This window comes from Salvelinus fontinalis, chromosome 22 (assembly GCF_029448725.1).
Source record: "Salvelinus fontinalis isolate EN_2023a chromosome 22, ASM2944872v1, whole genome shotgun sequence".
In the NCBI taxonomy this organism is placed as follows: Eukaryota; Metazoa; Chordata; class Actinopteri; order Salmoniformes; family Salmonidae; genus Salvelinus; species Salvelinus fontinalis.
The window spans coordinates 28196345-28222085 of NC_074686.1; the positions used below are offsets into that span (position 1 = coordinate 28196345).

The following is a 25741-nucleotide window of genomic DNA, read 5'->3' on the forward strand; positions in this document are numbered from 1 at the left end:
AACAACACATTTCACTGCACCTATCTGGGGGATGTGACCATCTTTTATTTACTTACTGAACTGTACTCATCAGAAAGCCAGTTTGGGCCTCCATGATGGTGTGATAAAGACACTAACACAACTCTGCTCTGGTTCTAATCACTCTTTCCTGTGGTTCTGGGTCAGGTTCTGGATGGCATGTTGGCCCAATATGGCACAGTGGAGAACTGCGAGCAAGGTACGCGCACACAACACGTAGGTGCTTACGCACACACATACACACACTCCTTAGCATGTCTGTTTGTCTTGTCTCTGCAGTGTGTGTGTGAGCATGTGACTAGTAGGTATTTGTTCAAGTCGGATTGTTTTGTGTATAAAGTTGTATCGCCTTGTGTGTTTTTGGGTGTTGAGTCTATGCTCTCCTTACAGTAAATACAGACACAGACACTGCAGTGGTCAACGTCAGATACGGTGCTAAGGACCAGGCTAGACAGTAAGCACACACCTACTTACCTACCCTCCTTTTCTTTGTCATTCTGCAAGGGCAGTCTAACTAAATTTGTGTTTAGTGTTTTACACTATTATATATCACCCACTAAAGCAGTCATGTCTAATTAGTTGCTGCTGGCTGAGTAACGTGCTGGCTGAGATGCTAGCTCACTGCTGCCCTCTGGTGCCTGTGGAACGCCGGCTTTTCCTGATAAAGTGGGCGTGGCCGGTGTATGAAAATGAATTCGGAGCAGTTCACAGATCTGTCCTGGCCTTGTAGAGCAAGTTTTGTTCCAGCCATGCAATAATATACCTGATTCTTGTAATTCCTTAATCAAGATCTTGTTTCAGTAGCGGTATAGAGAGAAAATAAAATCTTAAACTTGCGTCAGTATCAAGCAAGTGTCTCCTTCTCTGTGACGGAAAGCTTTCTATGATCAATGCTGTGACAGTGACTGACTGTTTCTTTGTGTGATTGCCAGGGCGATGGAGAAGCTGAATGGCTTCCTGATGGAGAACTTTGCCCTGAAGGTGTCGTACATCCCCGACGAGATGGCCACCGCTGACATCCCACCTCTGGGAGGGGGTAGGAGGGGCTTTGTCCCCCGTGGCCCTCCCCGCTCAGGTTCTCCGGGCCTGGGGGCACGCCCCAAACTGCAGTCGGAAGTCCCCTTGCGGATACTCGTCCCAACGCAGTTCGTAGGAGCCATCATCGGCAAGGAGGGAGCCACCATTCGCAACATCACCAAACAGACACACTCAAAGTAGGACTATGTCCCTGATCATGTACACAGTATACACCAAACAGTTTGCTGGGGTGCGTTCTGCAGGACACAATGTTGTGCAATGTTCAGATAGAAATGCAGCATGTAGGTTAAACACCCCTCTTTTACATGTAGAATTAGTCATTACTTTGGCACTATTCAATACGTTTCTATCTGCAACTTTCCACAATATTTGGCTACTGAACTTGGACCTGATTTATGACCATATGTAAATACATTTTATGATTCCCTTCTTGGCTTGGCAATATAAAGCTCACTCCCACAGAAATAATCATACTCTATTGATTTAGGCTCAGCCTACCAATTGATGTGACCCTCTTAAGGCATCTCAAGTTGAAAAAGATGGACTTTAACAGTTTCACCCATCTTCAGTGATTCTGTGGGATTAAGCCAGTAGGAAGGGTGGACACTGGGATTGAACCTCAATCTCCGGTAGGGAATAGTATGAGACCAGCCGGTATCGTAACCGGCAGACGGGCTGTGCACACTCTAGCTGTTTAGAAGGTGACAAAAACAATGCGTTTCTTCCCTTCTAAACTTGGGCTCCCGAGTGACGCAGCAATCTAAGGCACTGCATGTCAGTGCAACAGGCGCCACTACAGTCCCTGTTTCGAATCCAGGCTGTATCACATCCGGCCGTGTTTGGGAGTCCCATAGGGCGGCGCACATTTGGCCCTGCGTCATCTGGGTTTGGCCGAGGTAGGCCATCATTGTAATTAAGAATCTGTTCTTAGCTGACTTGCCTAGTTATTTTTTTTAAAATTTAACCTCATCTTTCTCTTGCACCTCACCAGGATCGACATCCACAGGAAGGAGAATGCGGGAGCGGCAGAGAAGCCCATCACGGTCCACTCCACCCCAGAGGGCTGCTCCAATGCCTGCAGAACCATCATGGAGATCATGCAAAAGGAGGCCCTCGACACCAAGTTGTGAGTTGACACATGCATAGACACGTGACAGCCTTTTAATTACTTTGTAGATATGAAACAATCATCATTCAGGCCCCTTTACTTTATCCACATTTTGTTTCTTTACAGCCTTATTCTAAAACAGATTTTTTTTAAAATATAATACAAAAAATTACTTTTTATTCTACACACACTACCCCATATTGACAAAGCGAAAACGGGTTTTCAGACCCTTTTCTATGACTTGACATTTTTGGTATTTTATTAGGATCCCCATTAGCTGTTGCAAAGGCAGCAGCTACTCCTGGGGTTCACCGAAACATGACATTATACAGAACATTAATAGACAAGAACAGCTTGAGGACAGAACTGCATACGTTTTTTTAAAGGCACATGTAGCCTACATATCAATACGTACACACAAACTACACTGCTCAAAAAAATAAAGGGAACACTTAAACAACACAATGTAACTCCAAGTCAATCACACTTCTGTGAAATCAAACTGTCCACTTAGGAAGCAACACTGACAATAAATTTCACATGCTGTTGTGCAAATGGAATAGACAAACGGTGGAAATTATAGGCAATTAGCAAGACACCCCCAATAAAGGAGTCATTCTGTAGGTGGTGACCACAGACCACTTCTCAGTTCCTATGCTTCCTGGCTGATGTTTTGGTCACTTGAATGCTGGCGGTGCTCTCACTCTAATGATAGCATGAGACGGAGTCTACAACCCACACAAGTGGCTCAGGTAGTGCAGCTCATCCAGGATGGCACATCAATGTGAGCTGTGGCAAGAAGGTTTGCTGTGTCTGTCAGCGTAGTGTCCAGAGCATGGAGGCGCTACCATGAGACAGGCCAGTACACGAGGAGACGTGGAGGAGGCCGTAGGAGGGCAACAACCCAGCAGCAGGACCGCTACCTCCGCCTTTGTGCAAGGAGGAGCACTGCCAGAGCCCTGCAAAATGACCTCCAGCAGGCCACAAATGTGCATGTGTCAGCATATGGTCTCACAAGGGCTCTGAGGATCTCATCTCGGTACCTAATGGCAGTCAGGCTACCTCTGGCAAGCACATGGAGGGCTGTGCGGCCCCACAAAGACATGCCACCCCACACCATGACTGACCCACCGCCAAACCGGTCATGCTGGAAGATGTTGCAGGCAGCAGAACGTTCTCCACGGCGTCTCCAGATTCTGTCACGTCTGCCACATGTGCTCATGTGCTCAGTGTGAACCTGCTTTCATCTGTGAAGAGCACAGGGCGCCAATAGCGAATTTGCCAATCTTGGTGTTCTCTGGCAAATGCCAAATATCCTGCACGGTGTTGGGCTGTAAGCACAACCCCCACCTGTGGATGGCGGGCCCTCATACCACCCTCATGGAGTCTGTTTCTGACCGTTTGAGAAGACACATGCACATTTGTGGCCTGCTGGAGGTCATTTTGCAGGGCTCTGGCAGTGCTCCTCCTTGCACAAAGGCGGAGGTAGCGGTCCTGCTGCTGGGTTGTTGCCCTCCTACGGCCTCCTCCACGTCTCCTGATGTACTGGCCTGTCTCCTGGTAGCGCCTCCATGCTCTGGACACTACGCTGACAAACACAGCAAACCTTCTTGCTACAGCTCGCATTGATGTGCCATTCTGGATGAGCTGCACTACCTGAGCCACTTGTGTGGGTTGTAGACTCCGTCTCATGCTACCACTAGAGTGAAAGCACCGCCAGCATTCAAAAGTGACCAAAACATCAGCCAGGAAGCATAAGAACTGAGAAGTGGTCTGTGGTCACCACCTGCAGAATCACTCCTTTATTGGGGGTGTCTTGCTAATTGCCTATAATTTCCACCTTTTGTCTATTCCATTTGCACAACACCATGTGACATTTATTGTCAATCAGTGTTGCTTCCTAAGAGGACAGTTTGATTTCACAGAAGTGTGATTGACTTGGAGTTACATTGTGTTTAAGTGTTCCCTTTATTTTTTTGAGCAGTGTATTTAGGTCAAATAGGGGAGAGACGTTGGGACGTGAGGTGGTGCTTTATCAGGGGTTTAAAAATATGTTTGTTTATTTGAGCTATGAAATGGAACAGAGTTCCATGCAATAATGGCTCTATATAATACTGTACGCTTTTTTTTTTTTAATTGTTCTGGATTTGGGGACTGAAAAGACCCCTGGTGGCATATCTGGTGGGGTAAGTGTGTGTGTCAGAGCTGTGTGCAAGAGGACAATGCAAACAATTTGGGATTTCTAAAAAGAAGTGATGCAGTCAGGCTCTCCCCAACTCTTAGCCAAGAGAAACTGACATGCATGGTTTTTATCAGCCTTATTACAATGAAGAGCAAGACGTGTCGCTCTGTTCTGGGCTAGCTGCAGTGTAACTAACTAAATCTTTCCTTGCAGCACTCTACCACACGACTAGACAATTATCAAGATAATACAAAACCAGAGCCTTCTGAGCTTTTTGAAGTGTGATGTCAAAGCACAGCATGTCTTTATTATGGACAGACCTCTCCCCATCTTTACAATTGAATCTACGTGTTTTGACAGTGACCGTTTACAATCGAAGGTAACGCCAAGCAATTTAGTCTCAACTTGTTCAACAGCCACACCATTCATTACCAGATTCAGCTGACGTCTAGAACTTAAAGAATGATTTGTACCAAATCCAATGCTCTTTGTTTTAGAGATGTTCAGGACCAGTTTATTACTGGCCACCCATTCCAAAACTGACCAACTCTTGTGGTTGCTGATGCGTATATGGTTGAAGCACACATGGACACACATGCTTTGTTTAATGCCAGTGGCAGGTTAATGATAAAAATAGAAAAGGGTAGAGGTCCTAGAGAGCTGCCCGGCGGTACTGTTGCGGAATACTCAAATCAATATTATCAAAGGCTGCACTAAAATCTAATAGTACAGCTCCCAAAATCTTCATATTATCAATTTCTTTCAACCAATCAGTCATTTGTCAGTGCAGTACATGTTGAGTTCCCTTCTTTTATAAGCATGCTGAAAGTCTGTTCATTTGTTTAGAGGAATAGCATTGCGAACTCAGCAAAAAAAGAAACGACCTCTCACTGTCAACTGCTTTTATTTTCAGCGAACTTAACATGTAAATATTTGTATGAACATAAGATTCAACAACTGAGACATGAACTGAACAAGTTCCATAGACGTATGACTAACAGAAATAATGTGTCCCTGAACAAAGGGAGGGTCAAAATCAAAAGGAAGTCAGTATCTGGTGTGGCCACCAGCTGCATTAAGTCCTGCAGTGCATCTCCTCCTCATGGACTGCACCAGATTTGCCTATTCTTGCTGTGAGATGTTACCCCACTCTTCCACCAAGGAACCTGCAAGTTCCCGGACATTTCTGGGGGGAATGGCCCTAGCTCTCACCCTCTGATCCAACAGGTCCCAGATGTGCTCAATGGGATTGAGATCCGGGCTCTTCGCTGGCCATGGCAGAACACAGACATTCCTGTCTTGCAGGCAATCACGCACAGAATGAGCAGTATGGCTGGTGGCATTGTCATGCTGGAGGGTCATGTCAGGACGAGCCTGCAGGAAGGGTACCACATGAGGGAGGGGGATGTCTTCCCTGTAACGCACAGCGTTGAGATTGCCTGCAATGACAACAAGCTCAGTCTGATGATGCTGTGACACACCGCCCCAGACCATGATGACCCTCCACCGCCAAATCGATCCTGCTCCAGAGTACAGGCCTCGGTGTAACTTTCATTCCTTCGACGATAAATGCAAATCTGACCATCACCTCCAGTGAGACAACTCCGACTCGTCAGTGAAGAGCACTTTTTGCCAGTCCTGTCTGGTCCAGCGATGGTCGTTGTTGCCATTGATGTCTGGTGAGGACCTACCTTACAACAGGCCTACAAGCCCTCAGTCCAGCGCCTCTCAGCCTATTGCGGACAGTCTGAGCACTGATGGAGGGGTTGTGCGTTCCTGGTGTAACCTGGGCAGTTTTTGCCATCCTGTACCTGTCCCGCAGGTGTGATGTACCGATCCTGTGCAGGTGTTACACGTGGTCTGCCACTGCGAGGACGATCAGCTGGCCGTCCTGTCTCCCTGTAGCGCTGTCTTGGGCGTCTCACAGGACGGACTTTGCAATTTATTTCCCTGGCCACATCTGCAGTCCTCATGCCTCCTTGCAGCATGCCTAAGGCACATTCACGCAGATGAGCAGGGACCCTGGGCATCTTTCTTTTGGTATTTTTCAGGGTCAGTAGAAAGGCCGCTTTGGCGTCCTCAGTTCATAACTGTGACCATAATTGCCTACCGTCTGTAAGCTGTTGTGTGTTAACGACTGTTCCATAGGTGCATGTTCATTAATTGTTTATGGTTCATTGAAGAAGCATGGGAAACAGTGTTAAAACCCTTTACAATGAAGATCTGGGAAGTTATTTGGATTTTTACAAATTATCTTTGAAAGAGAGGGTCCTTGAAAAGGGCCGTTAATTTTTTTGCAGAGTTTATTTGGTCAGAAACCATTCTTCTCTAACAGCTTGCGAAGAGCTGGCAGGAAACTTTATCGGTCTGCTGTTAGAACAAGTAAAGGCCGCTTTACCACTCTAGGATAACTGGATTTACTTTGGCTTCCCTCCAGGCCTGAGGACAAAGACTCTTCTCTAGGCTCAGATTAAAGTTATGACCGGAGTGGCTATAGTCAGCTACCATCCTCAGTAGCTTTCTCTCAGTTGTCAATGCCAGGAGGTTTGTTATTATTGATCATTTTTCCAACTCTCCCACACTTACTTTACAAAATTCAAACTTGCAATAATTTTCTTTCATTCTTTTTTTTAATGCATGAATACGATGGCTCATTGTTCATTGTTGGCATTTCCTGCCTACATTTGCCCACTTTGCCAATGAAGTAATCATTAAAATAATTGGCAACATCAAATGGTTTTGTAATGAATAAGCCATCTGATTCGATGAAAGATGGAGTTGAATTTGTCTTTATGCACATAACTTGCCTACTTTAAATGACATTTTTTCCCCCATTCTTTATATCATTGATCTTGGCTTCGTAAGAGTTTATAATTTTTTTTTGTTCGTTGCACATATCAATTTGCATCAAGTCAGATGTGCAGCCAGACTTATTAGCCACTCCTTTCGCCCCTTCTCTTTCAACCATAGTTTTTCAATTCCTAGTCAATCCATGGAGCCTTATTGAGCTCTGGTGCATCCTGTTTCCATTGATCATCCCTGATGTTTCTACAACTTGGAGTCCACCTGTGGTAAATTCAATTGATTGTACATGATTTGGATAGACACACACCTGTCTATAAAAGGTCCCATAGTTGCCCGTGCACATCAGAGCAAAAACCAAGCCATGATATCGAAGGAATTGTCCGTAGAGCTCCTATACATGATTGGGTCGATGCACAGATCTGGGAAAGGGTATCAAAAAAATGTCTGCAGCATTGAAGGTCCATAAGAGCATATTGGCCTTCATCATTCTTAAATAGATCACTCCACCAATCAGGCCTTTATGGTAGTGTGGCCAGACGGAAGCCACTCTTCAGTAAAAGGCACATGACAGCCTGGTAGGAGTTTGCTAAAAGGAACCTTAAGACTCTCGCTGGTCTGATGAAACCAAGATTGAAGTCTTTGGCCTGAATGCCAAGCGTCACATCTGGAGGAAACCTGGCACCATCCCTACGGTGAAGCATGGTGGTGGCAGCATCATGTTGTGGGGATGTTTTTCCAGCGGCAGGGACTGTGAGGCTAGTCAAAGCCGAGGGAAAGATGAACGGTGCAAAATATAGAGAGTCTTGATGAAAATCTGCGCCAGAGCTCTCAGGACCTCAGACTGGGGGATAAGTTCACCTTCCAACAGGACAGAGCTCCTGAGCACCCTAAGCACACAGCCAAGACAACGCAGGAGTGGCTTCAGGACAAGTCTCAATGTCCTTGAGTGGCCCAGCCAGAGCCCGGACTTGAACCCAATTGAACATCTCTGGAAAGACCTGAATATAGCTGTGCAGTAACGCTCACATCCAACCTTACAGAGCATGAGAGGCTCTGCAGAGAAGAATGGGAGAAACTCCCTAAATACAGGTGTGCCAAGAAGATTGTAATCGCTGCCAAAGGTGCTTCAATAAAGTACTGAGTAAAGGGTCTGAATACTTATGTAAATGCTACCAGAGGGAAAAGAACTCCCTTGGCCTCCATTTGGCAAATCTGACCATAATTCTATCCTCCTAATTCCTGCTTACAAGCAAAAATTAAAGCAGGAAGCACCAGTGACTAGATACATAAAGTGATCAGATGAAGCAGATTCTAAACTACAGGACTGCTTTGCTAGCACAGACTGGAATATGTTCCGGGGTTCCTCCAATGGCATTGAGGAGTACACCACATCAGTCATTGGCTTCATCAATAAGTGCATCGATGACGTCATCCCCACAGTGACCGTACGTACATACCCCAACCAGAAACCATGGATTACAGGCACCATCCGTGCTGAGCTAAAGGCTAGAGCTGCTGCTTTCAAGGTGTGGGACTCTAACCCGGAAGCTTATAAAAAATCCTGCTATGCCCTCCGAACCATCGAACAGGCAAAGCATCAATACAGGACTAAGATTGAGTCGTACTACACCGGCTCTGACGCTCGTCGGATGTGGCAGGGCCTGCAGACCATTAGACAACAAAGGGAAGCACAGCTGAGCTGCTCAGTGACACGAGCCTACCGGACGAGCTAAACTACTTCTATAATCGCTTCGAGGCAAGTAACACAAACATGCAAGCACAAGCCGTACAGCAAGACTGGGATCACGCTCTCCGCAGCCGATGTAAGACCTTTAAACAAGTCAACATTCACAGGGCCGCATGGCCAGAGGTATTACCAGGGCGTGTACTGCGAGCATGCGCTGACCAACTAGCAAGTGTTCACTGACATTTTCAACCTCTCCCTGTCCGAGTCTGTAACACCAACATATTTTAAGCAGACCACCGTAGTGCCCAAGAACACCAAGGTAACCTGCCTGAATTACTACCGACCTGTAGCACTCACATCTGTAGCCATGAAGTGCTTTGAAACGCTGGTCATGGCTCACATCAACACCATCATCCCAAAAGCCCTAGACCCACTTCAATTTGCATACCACCCCAACAGATCCACAGATGATGCGGACTCTATTGCGCTCCACACTGCCCTTTCCCACCTGGACAGAAGGAACACCTATGTGAGAATGATATTCATTGACTACAGCTCAGCATTCAACACCATAGTACCCTCAAAGCTCATCAATAAGCTAAGGACCCTGGGACTACACACCTCCCTTTGCAACTGGATCCTGGACTTTCTGACGGGCCGCCCCCAGGTGGTAAGGGTAGGTAACACATCCGCCACGCTGATTCTCAACAGGGGCCCCCTCAGGGATGCATGCTCAGCCGCCTCCTGTACTCCCTGTTCACTCATGACTGCACGGCCAGGCACGACTCCAACACCATTACATTTGCAGATGAGACAGCAGTGGTAGGCCTGCTCACCGACAACAACCTCTCCCTCAACGTGATCAAGACTAAGGAAATAATTGGGGACTACAGGAAAAAGAGGGCCGAGCCACGCCCCCATTCTCATCAACGGGGCTGCAGTGGAGCAGGTTGAGAGCTTCAAGTTCCTTGGTGTCCACATCATCAACAAACTAACATGGTCCAAGCACACCAAGACAGTCGTGAAGCGGGCATGACAAAGCCTATTCACCCTCAGGAGACAAAAGAGTTGGCATGGGTCCTGAGATCCTCAAACGGTTCTACAGCTGCAACATCAAGAGCATCCTGACTGGTTGCATCACTGCCTGGTATGGCAATTGCTCGGCCTCAGACCGCAAGGCACTACAGAGGGTAGTGGGAACGGCCCAGTACATCACTGGGGCCAAGCTTCCTGCCATCCAGGACCTCTATACCAGGCGGTGTCAGAGGACGGCCCTGAAAATTGTCAGACTCCAGCCACCCTAGTTATAGACTGTTTTCTCTGCTACCAAATGGCAAACGGTACCGACACGCCAAGTCTAGGTCCCAAAAGGCTTCTAAACAGCTTCTACCCCCAAGCCATAAGACTCTAGAACATCTAGTCAAATGGCTACCCAAACTATTTACACTGCCCCCCTCTCCACAACACTGCCACTCTGTCATCTGTGCATAGTCACTTTAATTAACTCTACGTACATGTACATACTACCTCGACTAACCGGTACCCCCGCACATTGACTCTGTACCGGCACCCCCCCTGTATGTTATTTTTTTACTGCTTCTCCTTAATTACTTTATACTTATCTTATTCTTATCTGTATTTTTTGAAACCGCACTGTCGGTTAGGGGCTCGTAAGTAAGCATTTCACTGTTGTATTCGGTGCATGTGACTAATAAAATAAAATTTGATTTGAATGTGATTTCTTTTTTTTAATATATAAACACCTGTTTTTAGCTTTTTCATTGTGGGGTATTGTGTGTAGATTGAGGGGATTTAAAAAATAATAATTTTAGATTAAAGCTATAATCTAACAAAATGTGGAGTAAGTCAAAGGTTATTTTATACTTTCTGTACTGCATGTCAAAAATATCAAATTCCAGTTGATGCTTCAAAACCTATTTCATAAGAGTTATAAAAAAAAAAAAATCTGGCATTTTTGGTAGAATAGATGGATGCAGTTCAATGCATGATTTAATATACAATACCAGTGAAACGTTTGGACACCTACTCATTCAAGGCTTTTTCTTTATTTTTACTGATTTCTACATTGTAGAATAATAGTGAAGTTATCAAAACTATGAAATAACACATTGATTCACGTAGTACCCAAAAGTGTTAAATGAAAATATATTTCAGATTCTTCAAAGTAGCCATCCTTTGCCCCAATGACAGCTGTGCAAACTCTTGACATTCCCTTAACCAACTTCACCTGGAATGCTTTTCCAACAGTCTTGAAGGAGTTCCCACAAATGCTGAGCACTTGTTGGCTGAATTTCCTTCACTGCGGTCCATCTCATCCCAAACCATCTCAATTGAGTTGAGGTCGGGTGAACTGATGCAGCACTCAATCTCTCTCCTCCTTGGTCAAATAGCCCTTACACAACCTGGAGGTCTGCTGGGTCATTGTCCTGTTTGTTTTTAAATGATAGTCCCACTAAGCGCAAACCAAATGGGATGGCATATCGCTGCAGAATGCTGTTGTAGCCATGCTGGTTAAGTGTGCCTTGAATATATTTTTTAGATCAGACTGTCACAGGCAAAGCACCATCACACTACCACCTCCATGCTTCACTGTGGCAACCACACATGCAGAGATTATCCGTTCACCTACTCTGCGTCTCAAAGAGACAGCGGTTGGAAAATCTCATTTGGACTCGGACCAAAGGACAGATTTCCACCTGTTCTAATGTCCATTGCGTGTTACTTGGCCCAAGCAAGTCTCTTCTTATTGGTGTCCTTTAGTAGTGGTTTCATTGCAGCAATTTGACCATGAAGACCTGCTTCATGCAGTTGAAGTTGTCTGTTACTTGAACTCTGAAGCATTTATTTGGGCTTGAAACTCTAATGAACTTATCCTCTGCAGCAGAGTAAACTCTGGGTCTTCCTTTCCTATGGCAGTCCTCCAGAGAACCAGTTCCATCATAGTGCTTGATGGTTTTTGCGACTGCACTTGAATAAACTTTAAAAGTTCTTGAAGTTTTCCGCATTGACTGACCGTCAAAGTCAAATCAAAGTTTGTCACGTGCGCCGAATACAACAGTGAAATGCTTACTTACAGGCTAACCAAAAGTGCAAAAAAGTTATTTGGTGAACAATGGGTAAGTAAAGAATTTTAAACAGTGAAAAACAGTAGTGAGGCTACATAGGCACCGGTTAGTCAGGCTGGCTGAGGTAGTATGTAGATATGGTTAAAGTGACTGCATATATTATGAACAGAGGGGATGGTGGGTGGCGGAACACAATGCGGTTAGCCAATGTGCGGGAACACTGGTTGGTCGGGCCAATTCAGGTGCAAATAGTCCGGGTAGCCATTTGATTGGTCCTGGATGGCAGGCAGCTTAGCCCCAGTGATGTATTGGGCCGTATGCACTACCCTCTGTAGTGCCTTGCGGTCAGAAGCTGAGCAGTTGCCGTACCAGGCAGTGATGCAACCAGTCAGGATGCTCTCGATGTTGCAGCTGTAGAACCTTTTGAGAATCTCTGGACCCATGCCAAATCTTTTTCTTTTCCTTAGGGGGAATAGTCTTTGTCGTGCCCTCTTCACGACTGTCTTGGTGTGTTTGGACCATTCTAGTTTGATGTGGACACCAAGGAACTTGAAGCTCTCTCAACCTGCTCCACTACAGCCCCGTCGATGAGAATGGGGGCGTGGTCGGTCCTCCTTTTCCTGTAGTCCACAATCTCCTTAGTCTTGGTTATGTTGAGGGATAGGTTGTTATTCTGGCACAACCCGGCCAGGGTTCTGACCGCCTCCCTATAGGATGTCTCGTCGTTGTCGGATGATCAGGCCTACCACTGTTGTGTCGTCTGCGCACTTAATGATGGTGTTGGAGTCGTGCCTGGCCATGCAGTCGTGGGTGAACGGGGAGTACAGGAGGGGACTGAGCATGCACCCCTGCGGGGCTCCAGTATTGAGGATCAGCGTGGCAGATGTGTTGCTACCTACCCTCACCACCTGGGGGCGGCCCATCAGCAAGTCCAGGATCCAGTTGCCGAGGGAGGTGTTTAGTCCCAGGATCCTTAGCTGAGTGATTAGCTTTGAGGGTACTATGGTGTTGAATGCTGAGCTGTAGTCAATGAATAGCATTCTCACATAGGTGTTCCTTTTGTCCAGGTGGGAAAGGGCAGTGTGGAGTGCAACAGCGATTGCATGATCTGTTTGGGTGTTATGCAAATTGGAGTGGGTCTAGGGTTTCTGTGATAATGGTGTTGATGTTGACCATTACCAGCCTTTCAAAACACTTTATGGCTATTGAGGTGAGTGCTATGGGTCTGTAGTCATTTAGGCAGGTTGCCTTTGTCTTCTTGGGCACAGGGACTATGGTGGTCTGCTTGAAACATGTTGGTTTTAGACTCAGTCAGGGACATGTTGAAAATGTCAGTGAAGACACCTGCCAGTTTGTCAGCACATGCCTGGAGCACACGTCCTGGTAATCCGTCTGGCCCCGCAGCCTTGTGTGTGTTGAAATGTTTAAAGGTCTTACGTCGGCTACGGATAGCGTGATCACACAGTCGTTCGGAACAGCTGATGCTCTCATACATGCCTCAGTGTTGCTTACCTCAAAGCGAGCATAGAAGTGATTTAGCTCGTCCGGTAGGCTCGTGTCACTGGTCAGCTCGCGGCTGTGCTTTCCTTTGTAGTCTGTAATAGTTTGCAAGCCCTGCCACATAAGACGAGCGTCGGAGCTGGTGTAGTATGATTCAATCTTAGTCCTGTTTTGACGCTTTGCCTGTTTGATGGTTCGTCGCAGGGCATAGCAGGATTTCTTGTAAGCTTCCGGGTTAAAGTCCCGCACCTTGAAAGCAGCAGCTGTACCCTTTAGCTCAGTGCGAATGTTGTCTGTAAATCATGGCTTCTGGTTGGGGTATGTACGTACAGTCACTGTGGGGATGACGTCCTCGATGCACTTATTGATAAAGCCAGTGACTGATGTGGTGTACTCCTCAATGCCATCGGAAGAATCCCGTAAAATGTTCATCTGTAATAGCAAAACAGTCCTGTAGTTTAGCATCTGCTTCATCTGACCACTTTTTTTATAGACCAAGTCACTCGGTGGAATGTTGTTTCTCTTTGCTTATTTGAGCTGTTCTTGCCATAATATGGATTCAGCCCTATTTAGTAAAAGACCATTTTCGGGATACCATCCCTACCTTGTCACAACACAGCTGATTGGCTCAAACACATTAAAATGGAAAGAAATTCCATAAATTAACATTTAACAAGGCACACCTGTTAATTGAAATGCAATCCAGGTGACTATGTCATGAAGCTGGCTGAGAGAATGCCGAGTGATGAAACTTGTCATCAAGGCAAAGAGTGGCTACTTTGAAATATATTTTGGTTTACAAGTTTTAGTAACTACATGATTCCATATGTTATTTCATAGTTTTGATGTCTTCACTATTATAATACAATGAAAAAATCAACTGTGGAATAAGTGTCAACTTTTGACTTGTACTGTCATTCACCAATAAAGGTTTTGTAGTACAAAATGTTTAGCTATCAGGTTGTAAATCAATGCTTGCCTGGTACATTGTTTGCTTCCTCCATTCGGGATGCACTGTTTCAATGACTCAATATTTTGGACAAAATCTGACTCTGTAACTAACACCAAACCGGCTGCGCGCGTGCGCTATCGTGCATAAATGTATTTTGTCCCCCCACACCAAACGCGATCACGACACGCAGGTTAAAATATCAAAACAAACTCTGAACCAATGACATTAATTTGGGGACAGGTCGAAAAGCATTAAATATGTATGGCAATTTAGCTAGTTAGCCTGCACTTCCTAGCTAGTTTGACGTATTTATTTAGCTTGCTGTTGCTAGCTAATTTGTCCTGGGATATAAACATTGTGTTATTTTACCTGAAATGCACAAGGTCCTCTACGCCGACAATTAATCCACACACAAAACGGCCAACCGACTCATTTCTAGTCATCTATCCTCCTTCCAAGCTTTTTCATCTTTGAACTTATATGGTGATCGGCATCTACATTTCCATAGTATTACCACAAGCGGCAAAACAGTTTCTTTCTATCACCAACGTGGGTATAACCAATGAGGAGATGGCACGTGGGTACCTGCTTCTATAAACCAATGGGGAGAGGCAGGACTTGCAGCGCAATCTGCGTCAGAAATAGAAAGGAGTTCTATTTTAGCCCTTGGCGTCGCAGATGCTCGTTGGCGCGCGCTCTAATTGATTAACATGGATTTCTAAATTCATTTTGCGACGTGTCCGGTCTGGTCAGCATGTAAGGCTGGGAATGTCAACACAATCAAACTAGCAAGGGCAACAATCACAAGTCAGTCATTACATGGGTAATAGGCTAGCGCACGTGTCAACCAAGGCGTGACACATTTCTATCCAGCCTGGTGTTGTCCAGAAAATCTCCCCCGTGACAGATTTGTCCCCCCTCTTTCACGTGAATTGGCACGCACTCAATTCTTCATTGCTGCGACTTGCTTGCTGGTTGAGATTTCAGATCACGTTAGGCTGCGCTTAATTAGATTTTCTTATGTCGGTTTGATCATGGTGTAAGGTCTGCAGTTTTCGGTTTGGCTATTTGTTTCAAGTGTCAGTCTAGAAATAAATCTCTTTGCCAAAATTCATCTCATGTTTTATTCGACTTGTTCTGAAATGTTTGCCTACATTTTACTCCCCATGTTTAATGGTACACACACATTCATTTTGGTTGACTGTCCTGACGTGAAGTTTGTTATATAGAAAGTATTTCACTCTTTGTGCTACAAAGTATTTGACTCTAGCCAGGAAATTAGAGAGGTATTTCGACAAGGCCATTTTATTGCCTGATGACATCCCCCCTTCTATGTTGGGACTGCAGGGCCTGGCACACTTCAGAATAATTTTGGTAGCTCATGTTGACCAGTACTGTGTGTTCCACAGAAAGTATTTGACTCTAGCCACAAAATGAAGGAAATTAGAAGGGGGTGGAGGATTTCGGCAGGGGGGAGGGGGGGGTGGTCTTCGGCACAACACCGGCAATGATTTTGGTTAATTCATTTTGGCCCGCTACCATACCGCCAGCGTTGCGCTGCACTACAAGTCACAGCAAGCACTGCCAACCTGCTGCACACCAATGGGCATTGCGTTGCCACACACACCCCTCTTCCCAGACACACATGAGCCAGCCAGAGCACTAACCGATTCTTCTATCAGACCAAATGTTTAAACGTGTTGTAGGCTAAATGTCCATGACGAGGTGCCAGAACAATTTCATATTGGTTGTCGAAACTTTGAAAGATAAAGGATTCACATGGGAGTTTAAATTACTACTAAAGGACAATAGGACACAAGCGAGTATAAATTAAACAGTTGAGTCATATACTTTATGAAATTAAAGCCTGATTCGCTCGCATCGGTGAATTCAACTTCAATTGCCCTGCTTTCGTGTGTCCCTGTTTATAGCACGTAGCGGAGGTAAGGTGTATAGACACTTGCCACAGTCCTAGCTAGGCTATTAAAATGTTGCCGTCTGGCTTCAGTTTTTTATAACTTGAAAATGAATAAGCAAAGATCTAAACCTGCAGATGAGAAACATGTTACAGCCACATTTGTGCAGTAGCCTCGGCTGGCTACTCAACTACAAGATATTGAGTGCACCATACAGCAATTTTGCATTCATTTATTTAGCAAGCTAAAAATACGTAGTGGGTGTGTGACCAACTTTTCCCCCCTCGTATTGTTTTTCGGTGACTACAGGAAGGGATGCAGGTGTCAATTGGGTTAGTAGTAAGACATATGAATCACTTTGCTAGCTACAGTAGCTATGCTGACCCTGAACGACTTATCCAGTTAGCAGTGATCAATCAAATGTATTAGCGTCGATCAAATGGGAGAGCTGGCACGTTCCCATTCAGTTGTCAAACCGTGGGACAATTTGCATGCATTGCCAGGGAAGCTGCAGAAGGACGGGGAAGGTTAATGCCAGGACTATGTTTTTGGCTACAAGGTCCAAGCTGCTTGATGAGGACTCCATGAGAGTGCTAGCTACTGCATTCATTCTATGCCATTTTGACTACGCTAGTACTTCCTGGTTTGGGGGTTTATCTTAGCTGAAGCTCCAGATACAGGAGTTGCTTTCAGGAACTCAACTGGCTGCTTGTTGAGGCTTGGGTGTCCCAGATTAGACTGGGTTTGGTTTACAGAATTATTTATGGTTCTGCGCCCAGATATCTGATTACTTCCCCATGTTAGGGATGCACACAATCACAGCACCAGATCAGGTGTTGCTAATGTGCGCTTATACAGGTTCAGGAGTAATGCTGGGAAAGGTACTGTCTTGTATACTGGAGCCTCGGAGTGCAATGAGTTGCCTCTGCCCATAAATGTCCTCTCTGGGCAGCTTTAAAAATAAAGTAAATAAATTGTTCTGTTCTGAGGGAGAGAGCCTACCTTTTCATTATTGTTTGACCAATAGGACTGTGAAGTTCCCAAATGTAAGAGGACTTGTGATATTTGAAGAAATCCATTAAGTGGCTTTTGGCGAATGTGTTCTAATCTAAAGTCACGCTGTTGCTACTGCCTGTAAACACAGTCCAGTTTAATGTGAATGATGGCAGGACCGTGTGGCGAAAGCTTATTTGCATATAGGCCTACTGTGGCTCGGATTGGCTATGGCCTACTAGTTTGCATAGACTCCGGTCCTGGACAAGACGGATGTTTTTATTTACTGCAGTGTCTATTAATTGTCCAACCGCAGGGCTGCTTTCACTCTATTGCTATGGAATTTTCACAAATGCCTTGCTCTGTCATTCCCAAACATTCTATGAATTTATGAAAATGTGAAAATGACGACTTGCTCACTTGTCAGAATGTTAACCAAGTATATGATCAGATTTTAGTACGATTTCATGTTGCTAAAACGTCAGTTCCACTTTAAATTATTCTTCAACTTGAACAATTGACTCCTGTTGTCTTTCTCTTGCTCTGCCTCTCCTCTCTATCAACAGTACCGAGGAGATTCCACTGAAGATTCTGGCTCACAACAACTTTGTGGGCCGACTGATCGGGAAGGAAGGACGGAACCTAAAAAAAATTGAAGTGGACACAGAGACCAAGATCACCATCTCCCCGTAAGATGACCACACACGTCCCAAAATCAGAATTTCTAGTTTCTGACTACTGAAATAATGGCGAATTTTAGCATTTAAATCTTGGTGCGGCAAACTCGACCAACTTTGGTTGTTGATGCATGCAAGGGAATCCACAACACTAAACAATCCATTCATTGCACTATGACATGACAAACGGTGCCCACAAACTGTTAGGGTCTACATAAAGCTGTCCCAACAGCAGAGCTTTCTTTTCAGCACCATGGAGTGAATCCTTAACATCACTACACTTGGGTATCAGTGGAGCCTTGTCTGGCAGCAAAGCAGTTCATTCAGCCTCATTTAATGCCTTTTTTAAATAACCATAGCTGATATGGCAGACTTGCTTAAATAATTATGGTTTCTGCTGACTCCTTGTGGAGTTATGTAACTCCATAAAACTGTGCTCCTTTAATAACGAATGCTGACATGAGTTGACTTTTGAACCATACACAATCATTACATTTGTGTTCAGTAAATTCATGATGAATATTCTTATCATTAACACTAAGTAGGCTATAAGCAAGTGCAAGCAAGATGTGAAGAGGGAGATCTTCCTTCAGCACTTTCAAAATGGACACAGAAATTCAAGTGTTCGTTCAGATAAGGCCTCTGTCTTGCTGAATTGAACTTTAATTCACTAGAGGTGGTTAGCTTACTGTTTTGTATTTTATTAGGCCTATGTGGTCAAAAGGACAATACAATCACAAGGATCCACTTTTATAGACAGCGGATTGTACAAACCAAATAACCCTCGCAATATCAACTGGAATTACATGGGTCTATTACTGAACTCACTGGCAAACATGGTTACAGGCCCAACAACATTATAGTATTCCCCCCTCATTTGGTAAAGCACATGAGCTTTTTATAATACACAAAGAAATGTATAATTCCAACATTGACAAAAATAAATGAGATACTAATGAGACCTATATAACAATTGTGATGGACAAAGTATGGCATTAGAGAACGATGAGTGGATAAGAGGAAAGTTGTAATTTTGATGACACTATGGGCAAGCTAAGGACAACAATAGGCCTATTCCTATTTGTTCAGCACTTTTTGAAATGGACAGCGACATAATTGAGAACATGGGGTGTTCTTACAATATTCTCCCTGTACACAGTCAGAAAATAATAAATACTGGGGGTATGTTAGTAGACAAAGCTTTTACAATTGTAAACTAAGGCATTTCTGTAAAACTGGCCAGGGCTATATGTGCACCACCAAGTCAAAACCGTGTAGGCAAGTTCTGAGGGAGAGGGACCAAATTCTTAGGGTGAGACGCATGGGCAACTAACAGCTTACTACACACCATTCTTAGTATTACTTTCTTAGCTACAGTATACGTATCTCCCTGGCATTGTCATTTATGCGACAACTTTTTGCACTCACCGTTGTGCTGTGCGCAGCAGTCCGTGTGTGTGGGGGGGGTTGAATCATGATTTCAGTGTTCTTCAGGTTGGTAAGTCGGACCTCTAGAAAGAGACCTGAGTTCCGACTTGGAATTCTGTGTTCGATGACCGTTCAAAATGTACCCCCCCCCCCCACAAGAGTTCCCAGTTGTCTTGAACGCACCGAAGTCTGAGATTTCTGAGTTCCCAGTTTTGAACACGGCAGAAGTCTATCTGGATTGACAGCATGGCTAATATATTCAACCTTTTCTGGCCCATGGTGTTGCATGTGAATGTTTTGAACATTTTTTTAAAATCCTTAGACATAGCAGGCAAGGGAAGCAAAATAGTGATTGGTTTGTGACGCTGGCAGTTAGCCACTGATTCCTTCCAAACCATTCATTGTTGAATTTGTGCTTTCTGACTTGCTGTGTAATGTTTATGGCCAATGAGCACCGATTTTATTACTTCTTTTCATATGACAAGGATTCATGATGATGACTGCTTGGCTAGCTAAGTTCTTGGATAGCCACATCTAATACAGTCTAGGGCTGCACCCAAGGGGGCTTGAATTGCCTTGATTCTGTAGATTCTGCGGCGACGTAGTATCCCCATGAGTCACACAACACTGAGCAAATCACAGAACAACGAGAGAACATTACCAACTCCTACGCACTGTATTTTCGGCGGCTGCCCCTCCACCACAGAAAGCATTGAGCTAGGCATTTTGGAGCTGCCTTAAGAGACCATGTTTGTATGCAGATTTATTAACTCAAAGATCATTTTTTTGTTTTATTTTTTACATTGTTTGCAAACTATGACACTGTGATCCACCTGCCCTGAATGACAGGTCGCCATTGTACACCCTTAACTGATGCACACAAGCCATTGTCATCACGTTATCACAATGACTGGATGCCACACACGTACATTTTAGTCTTGTCAAATTCACCTCTAAAATAATCCCACTAACACACCAATTACAAAATCCTCATTTCTCTAAAGTATAACGAACACAAGGTCAGTCTCCCATCACAATACACACACACCCACTAGAGATCAAGGTGGTAATGGATGTCCTTCTCCTTCAGTCTCCAGGACCTGACCCTGTACAACCCTGAGAGGACCATCACAGTGAAGGGTTCCATCGAGGCGTGCTCCCGCGCCGAGGAGGAAGTCATGAAGAAGGTCAGGGAGTCGTATGAGAACGACGTGGCCGCTATGAATGTAGGTCCTTGTTCTCACACGCTGGGCACGGCACGCTGTGTTGGTGGAACCAAAGAATTCAGAGTAGTATCCCTACAGTGTTCTACTTTTGTGCACTATATCGGGTGCCATTTGGAACGCAACCTGGGAGATTTTTTTCTTATCACTGAAATGACCGTGAAGGTATAGAAACGTGATGTTTAACTACCTGCGTGTGCCGTCCCTCAGCCTTTAATTGTATTCGAGTGGTTTCCCTGAGATCGGTTTTTGTTCTAGTTCCTTTTGTCTGGTAGTAAATCTCTCTTCCTCTGTCCATCTCTCTCTTTGTCTGTCCCCAGCTCCAGTCTAACCTGATTCCAGGACTCAACCTGAATGCTTTGGGTTTGTTCCCTGGTGGTGCTCCAGGTATGTGCCCCTCCATGGGACACAACGCCCCACCTCCCGGTGCCCAGGGTGGCTACTCCTCATTCGGGGTGAGTGTCTGGACCTTTCCCCACTCCGCCTACCTCCCTGGGTCTACTCCACAGCGCCTCTTGGTGATGCTTAAAGATGGCCCCCTCCTTACTGAACATTTCTGCAAGAAGAAACCTAAAACACACCAACCTCTGACTGAAGCCATTTTGGATCTTTCAGTGACCCTGTCTGTGTTCCTCTCTCCTTAGTGCAGCCATTTTGGGGGCACGACAGTGACTTGGTTTTGTGTTGTTCTCTCCTATAGAGCAGTTTCTTCGGGGGTGAAGGGCCATTTTGGGCGTCTGTGCTGTCGGCGAGCAGCCAGCCCGTCTCTGTAAGTCTCCCTTCCCACAGTGCTTTGCACGGCTTCTGGCTGCTCGCTGCCGGATAGGGTAACGAGGTAGGGCTCGCAGTAACATTTGACCTCTAGGGAGGGCACAACACGTTCATTACTCTGAAACCTGCTGGGAAGGGGCCCCTAGTCCCAGAGGGCCCCAGTGTCTGCTGGGTTTAGTTGGGCCCTCTGACAAAAGAGCAGCTATTGAACACCTTTGCGTGTTTAGAAGGTTACAAATGGGCGCAAATGTTTTCAAGCGGACACCGGTCTATTGAACAGTTTAATCTGGAACCGCCTCCTTGAAAACGTTTGTTCCCATCTGGAGGCTTCTGAATGTGTCCCAGGATTTGGATGACTGAAGTGTAAGGATTTGATGACATCCTCTTAAAAGAAGGATGACATCCTCTTGTGATTCTAGATTAAAACCAGCAGTTCCAGCAGCTCTGTCCCACATGTCACCTTATTCCCTATATAGTGCACTACTTTCAACCAGAGCCACTAAATGTATAATATTAATACCTCCTGCCCCCTCATCTAAAAGATCTCACCCACTTTTCTCTAACACCAGCCATGTGCAGTGAGCGGTCACAGTTTGCTACATGTTTTCTTCAATACAATCTGTTCTACAGTGTCTGTGGAAGCGCTGAGGAGTGACAGAGCAGAGCCAACCATTCTCTGACTTCCATCTGAAAAGGATTATCAGAGTGGTGCATCCATATACTGTGTGGATTAGTTAATGTGCTCAGTTGCTGCAGAGAAACGGAGAACCGTCTGGGAATGCTGTGTTCACCTGAACTAGGCACTGGATGCTACAGATTTGCGCATCTTTCTAGAGGCGGGGTGGTTCTCTTATGCCCTGGGTGCGTCCCAATAATCTGTCATTCCTACTGAACTCGATCAGTACTTCCCACAAATATAAAAGCATTGGATTGGGATTGTCATGGGCAGGAGGGAATTTCCATATCAGTCTTATTCTTTCTAATCCATAACAGGAAGTGAACAAGTTCTCATTTGGTGAGAAAGGAGAGATAATTGGGACACACTCAACATTGGAAGTTGCGATTTGTTTAGTTGTGTTCAACCTCTTTATTAGTGTATGTTCAGTTCTTTCATGGTTATGCAGTGCTATTGTGATTATATATGCTACTGAGGGGATTTGAATTGGCCTAGATTTGACTGGTAAATATGAGGTACAACTTTGTTAATAAAGCACTTTCCATCAGCTTTGCTTCCAGTCTCCCTGGTTGTGTCCCAAATGGCACCCTATTCCCTGTATAGTGCACTACTTTTGACCAGGACTTAGGGCTATAGTCAAAAGTAGTGCACTAAATAAGTAATAGGGTTCCATTTGGGATGCGAACCCCTGTGGATCCTTCTTCCTGTGTCGCTGCATCTGTTGCTTGGTCACTATCATTTGGGCTGCTATCGCGGTTTGCCAGGCCTGATTGTGGTCTCCTTGCGGTCAGAATTGCTCTGTTGTGGTCTCACTGGGATCTCATTACTGTCTTGTGTCCTCTACTGTTCCACAGAGCCAGGGGCAGCCGGAGTCGGAGACAGTCCATCTGTTCATCCCGGCGCTGGCGGTCGGAGCAATCATCGGAAAACAGGGTCAACACATCAAGCAGCTGTCGCGCTATGCCGGAGCCTCCATCAAGGTGAGGGACTTAACTCACAGGAGGGTTTGAGCTGCGACTCAATAACTTAAAGTAGCTTCTCGTCTTATTTGTTTTCCTTCACCCATCCCCCCCACCTCTCCATTTCAGATTAGTGCAGATGAAGTCAGTGTCGTAGATGCAAACCAGGTATTTTATTTTTGCTTCAAACATTCAGATGAATTTGGTTGTCTTGTTGCTTATACCCATCAATCATCTCAGAAGTGCAAGTTGGGTTAGGGTTCAGATTGGGATTGGGTGGCGCCTCCTTCAGGCTGTTGTGATGCGTCCCTGATGGGGTAAAGCAGTGGGCAGTAATTAGAGCAAGTAAAATGTGTGTGCAAATGTGTTAACACGTGTCCTTTTCCTCCCGTCAGGTAGCCCCTCCAGAAGGTATGGACACCAAGCAGAGGATGGTGATCATTGCTGGACCACCAGAGGCCCAGTTCAAGGTAGGAGCCCTAAAGACCGTGCTCTCCAGCCATGCTATTTCTGTCCAATGCCCACCACCGCAGCCGAGAATTTTTTTTGACCTTTTTCCCAAAAACACGGTAGTCTATACAATTGAAAATTAGCTAGCTGGCTAATTCTGGTACAGTTACAGAAATGTTGATTGATGTCCATCGTCCCTGTCAAGTAAATGACCTCAAATAAAGCAGATATTTAGAGTTCGATAAAGATGCTTCTGCAGCTTCAATCAAGGGTTGTGTCATTTCCTCTGACTCCAGTGTGGGATGTTTGCTCTGTTCCAGGCTCAGGGTCGTATCTTTGGGAAGCTAAAGGAGGAGAACTTCTTTGGCCCGAAGGAGGAGGTAAAGCTAGAGGCTCACATCAAGGTCCCCTCTTTTGCCGCTGGACGCGTCATCGGCAAGGGAGGCAAAACGGTACGCAGAGGCCGGTCTGTGTGTGTGATCACTGCCATTTTACTGTTGCAAAATGTAGAAGTTCTGCTGCAGAATAATTGAAAACACCACTTATTACTTTGGCCATAAAAGAAAATACTTATTCATTTGTTCATTTCTCTCTCGCTTGCTCTGTTTCTTGCTTTCCTTCTCTCTCCCTCCCCCCTCAGGTGAATGAGTTGCAGAACTTGACAAGTGCTGAGGTGGTGGTCCCCAGAGACCAGACACCTGACGAGAACGACCAGGTCATTGTCAAAATCACTGGACACTTCTATGCAAGCCAGGTATGTTACACTAATCAAACTTTAAAGTGCATTTAAATTGCAACTCACTTTACAGTAAAACAATAACAAATTAAGTAGATCAAAAACAAGCATGAGGAAATAAAATAAAGGAGCGTAAAACTAATTAAGATGTATGTCTGAAATAATTTCACTACAGTACTAATACTGTTGCCCAATTCCAAATCTACCCCTCTGCACTGCATGTGGTTCTAAAGGGATCAGATGGGAGGAGCAATGATTACAGGATGTTCCTCCACCTCTGTCACTGGGCAAGGTGGTGTCTTCTATCTGACGGAGAGAGAGAATGAGTCCATATTCATCCCAGTCAGCTCTGATTAGTGAGCTAAAAGGCTGGTTCATACTATGGGCACATTATGAATGAAGCTGAGTGTAAGGTTGTGGACTGTTGGGTGAATGGGGGTGTAAAATGTGTACAATGTCTGCTTGTTATGTAAGAATTGTCCACCATACTGCTTCACTTATTTGTAGCATTAATCAATGGCTGCATCTGAAGGGGCACCCTATTCCTTATATAGGGCACTACTTTTGACCAGGACCCTGTGAATATAAGGAATAGGGTGCCATTCTGTAATAAAGGAAATGGGGTGCTATTTCAGTTGCAGCTGTCATTAACCTTGCTGCTTGATGAATTCTTAATTCTACTCATCACCTTAGACGCAATGGATGTGTGCATGTCATTGTCAGATGACATGTCCTGACCTCTGCCCTCTTACCCCTCCCCAGCTGGCCCAGAGGAAGATCCAGGAGATATTGTCCCAGGTGAGACGGCAACAGCAGCCCAAACCCTCACCCCGGGGGGAGGGACCTCCCCGTGGGGAGGGGCCCCCCCTCCCCCGCCCCTCCCGGAAGTAGACGGTGGCCCAGGTGGGGGGCCAGTGACAGAACCGCCCCCGAAGACAGACTAGAGCAGAGACCAGAGGGGAAACACAGGCAGGGACAATGCGCTCATCTCAGGGGTTAAGGGTCACGGGTACCCAACTGTACACCCCCACTCTCGACGACCTTACACACCCACCCCCACTTTCGACGACCACCTTGACCTTACACCCACCCCCCCCTCGATGATCTCCTCGACTGACTCTAGCCCCCCCCCCCCCCTCTCGACGAGCTCCTTGACCGACACTACCCCCCTTCTCAACGATATCCTTGACCAACACTACCCCCCCTCCCCCAGGCCGACACCACAGCGTGGATAAGAGACCATACACCCCCCAACCCATCGCCACACCTGTCTGCATCTCTGTGAGAATGTACTTAAGGGTTCCAACGTTGTCACACACCCTCACCCCCTGCTCACCCTCGCCTCGGTCCTGATTGGTTCCTTATTTGTTTTAATGTTTTATTTTTTTTGGTACACTAGAAAACACAAAGAAGAAATAATAATGAACTCCCTCCTGTCACCTCCCTGGTGTGGTAACACACTCAACCACCTCACATGTTGATGACGGCTGTTAATTTTGACTTTTGTTTTTACCTTTTTATTTTACCTTTTTGTTT

General features: G+C 45.5%; 1 protein-coding gene across 2 annotated transcripts in view; it reads left to right on the top strand.

The window, feature by feature from the left end:
* igf2bp3 (insulin-like growth factor 2 mRNA binding protein 3) overlaps nucleotides 1–25329 on the top strand; it is a 38962-nt gene extending 13633 nt beyond the window's left edge. The window contains exons 4-17 of one of the 2 annotated variants that reach the window (XM_055877048.1): nucleotides 166–217; nucleotides 409–472; nucleotides 951–1232; nucleotides 2048–2182; nucleotides 17852–17974; nucleotides 20481–20616; nucleotides 20934–21068; nucleotides 21314–21382; nucleotides 22915–23040; nucleotides 23149–23187; nucleotides 23415–23489; nucleotides 23790–23921; nucleotides 24110–24223; nucleotides 24968–25329. In XM_055877048.1, the coding sequence (XP_055733023.1) occupies nucleotides 166–217; nucleotides 409–472; nucleotides 951–1232; nucleotides 2048–2182; nucleotides 17852–17974; nucleotides 20481–20616; nucleotides 20934–21068; nucleotides 21314–21382; nucleotides 22915–23040; nucleotides 23149–23187; nucleotides 23415–23489; nucleotides 23790–23921; nucleotides 24110–24223; nucleotides 24968–25096 (1611 nt within the window). In that variant the 3' untranslated portion in view covers nucleotides 25097–25329. The remainder of the gene's footprint in view (nucleotides 1–165; nucleotides 218–408; nucleotides 473–950; nucleotides 1233–2047; nucleotides 2183–17851; nucleotides 17975–20480; nucleotides 20617–20933; nucleotides 21069–21313; nucleotides 21383–22914; nucleotides 23041–23148; nucleotides 23188–23414; nucleotides 23490–23789; nucleotides 23922–24109; nucleotides 24224–24967) is intronic. The other variant, XM_055877049.1, reaches the window with a different exon arrangement.
* The last annotated feature ends 412 nt before the right edge of the window (nucleotides 25330–25741 follow it).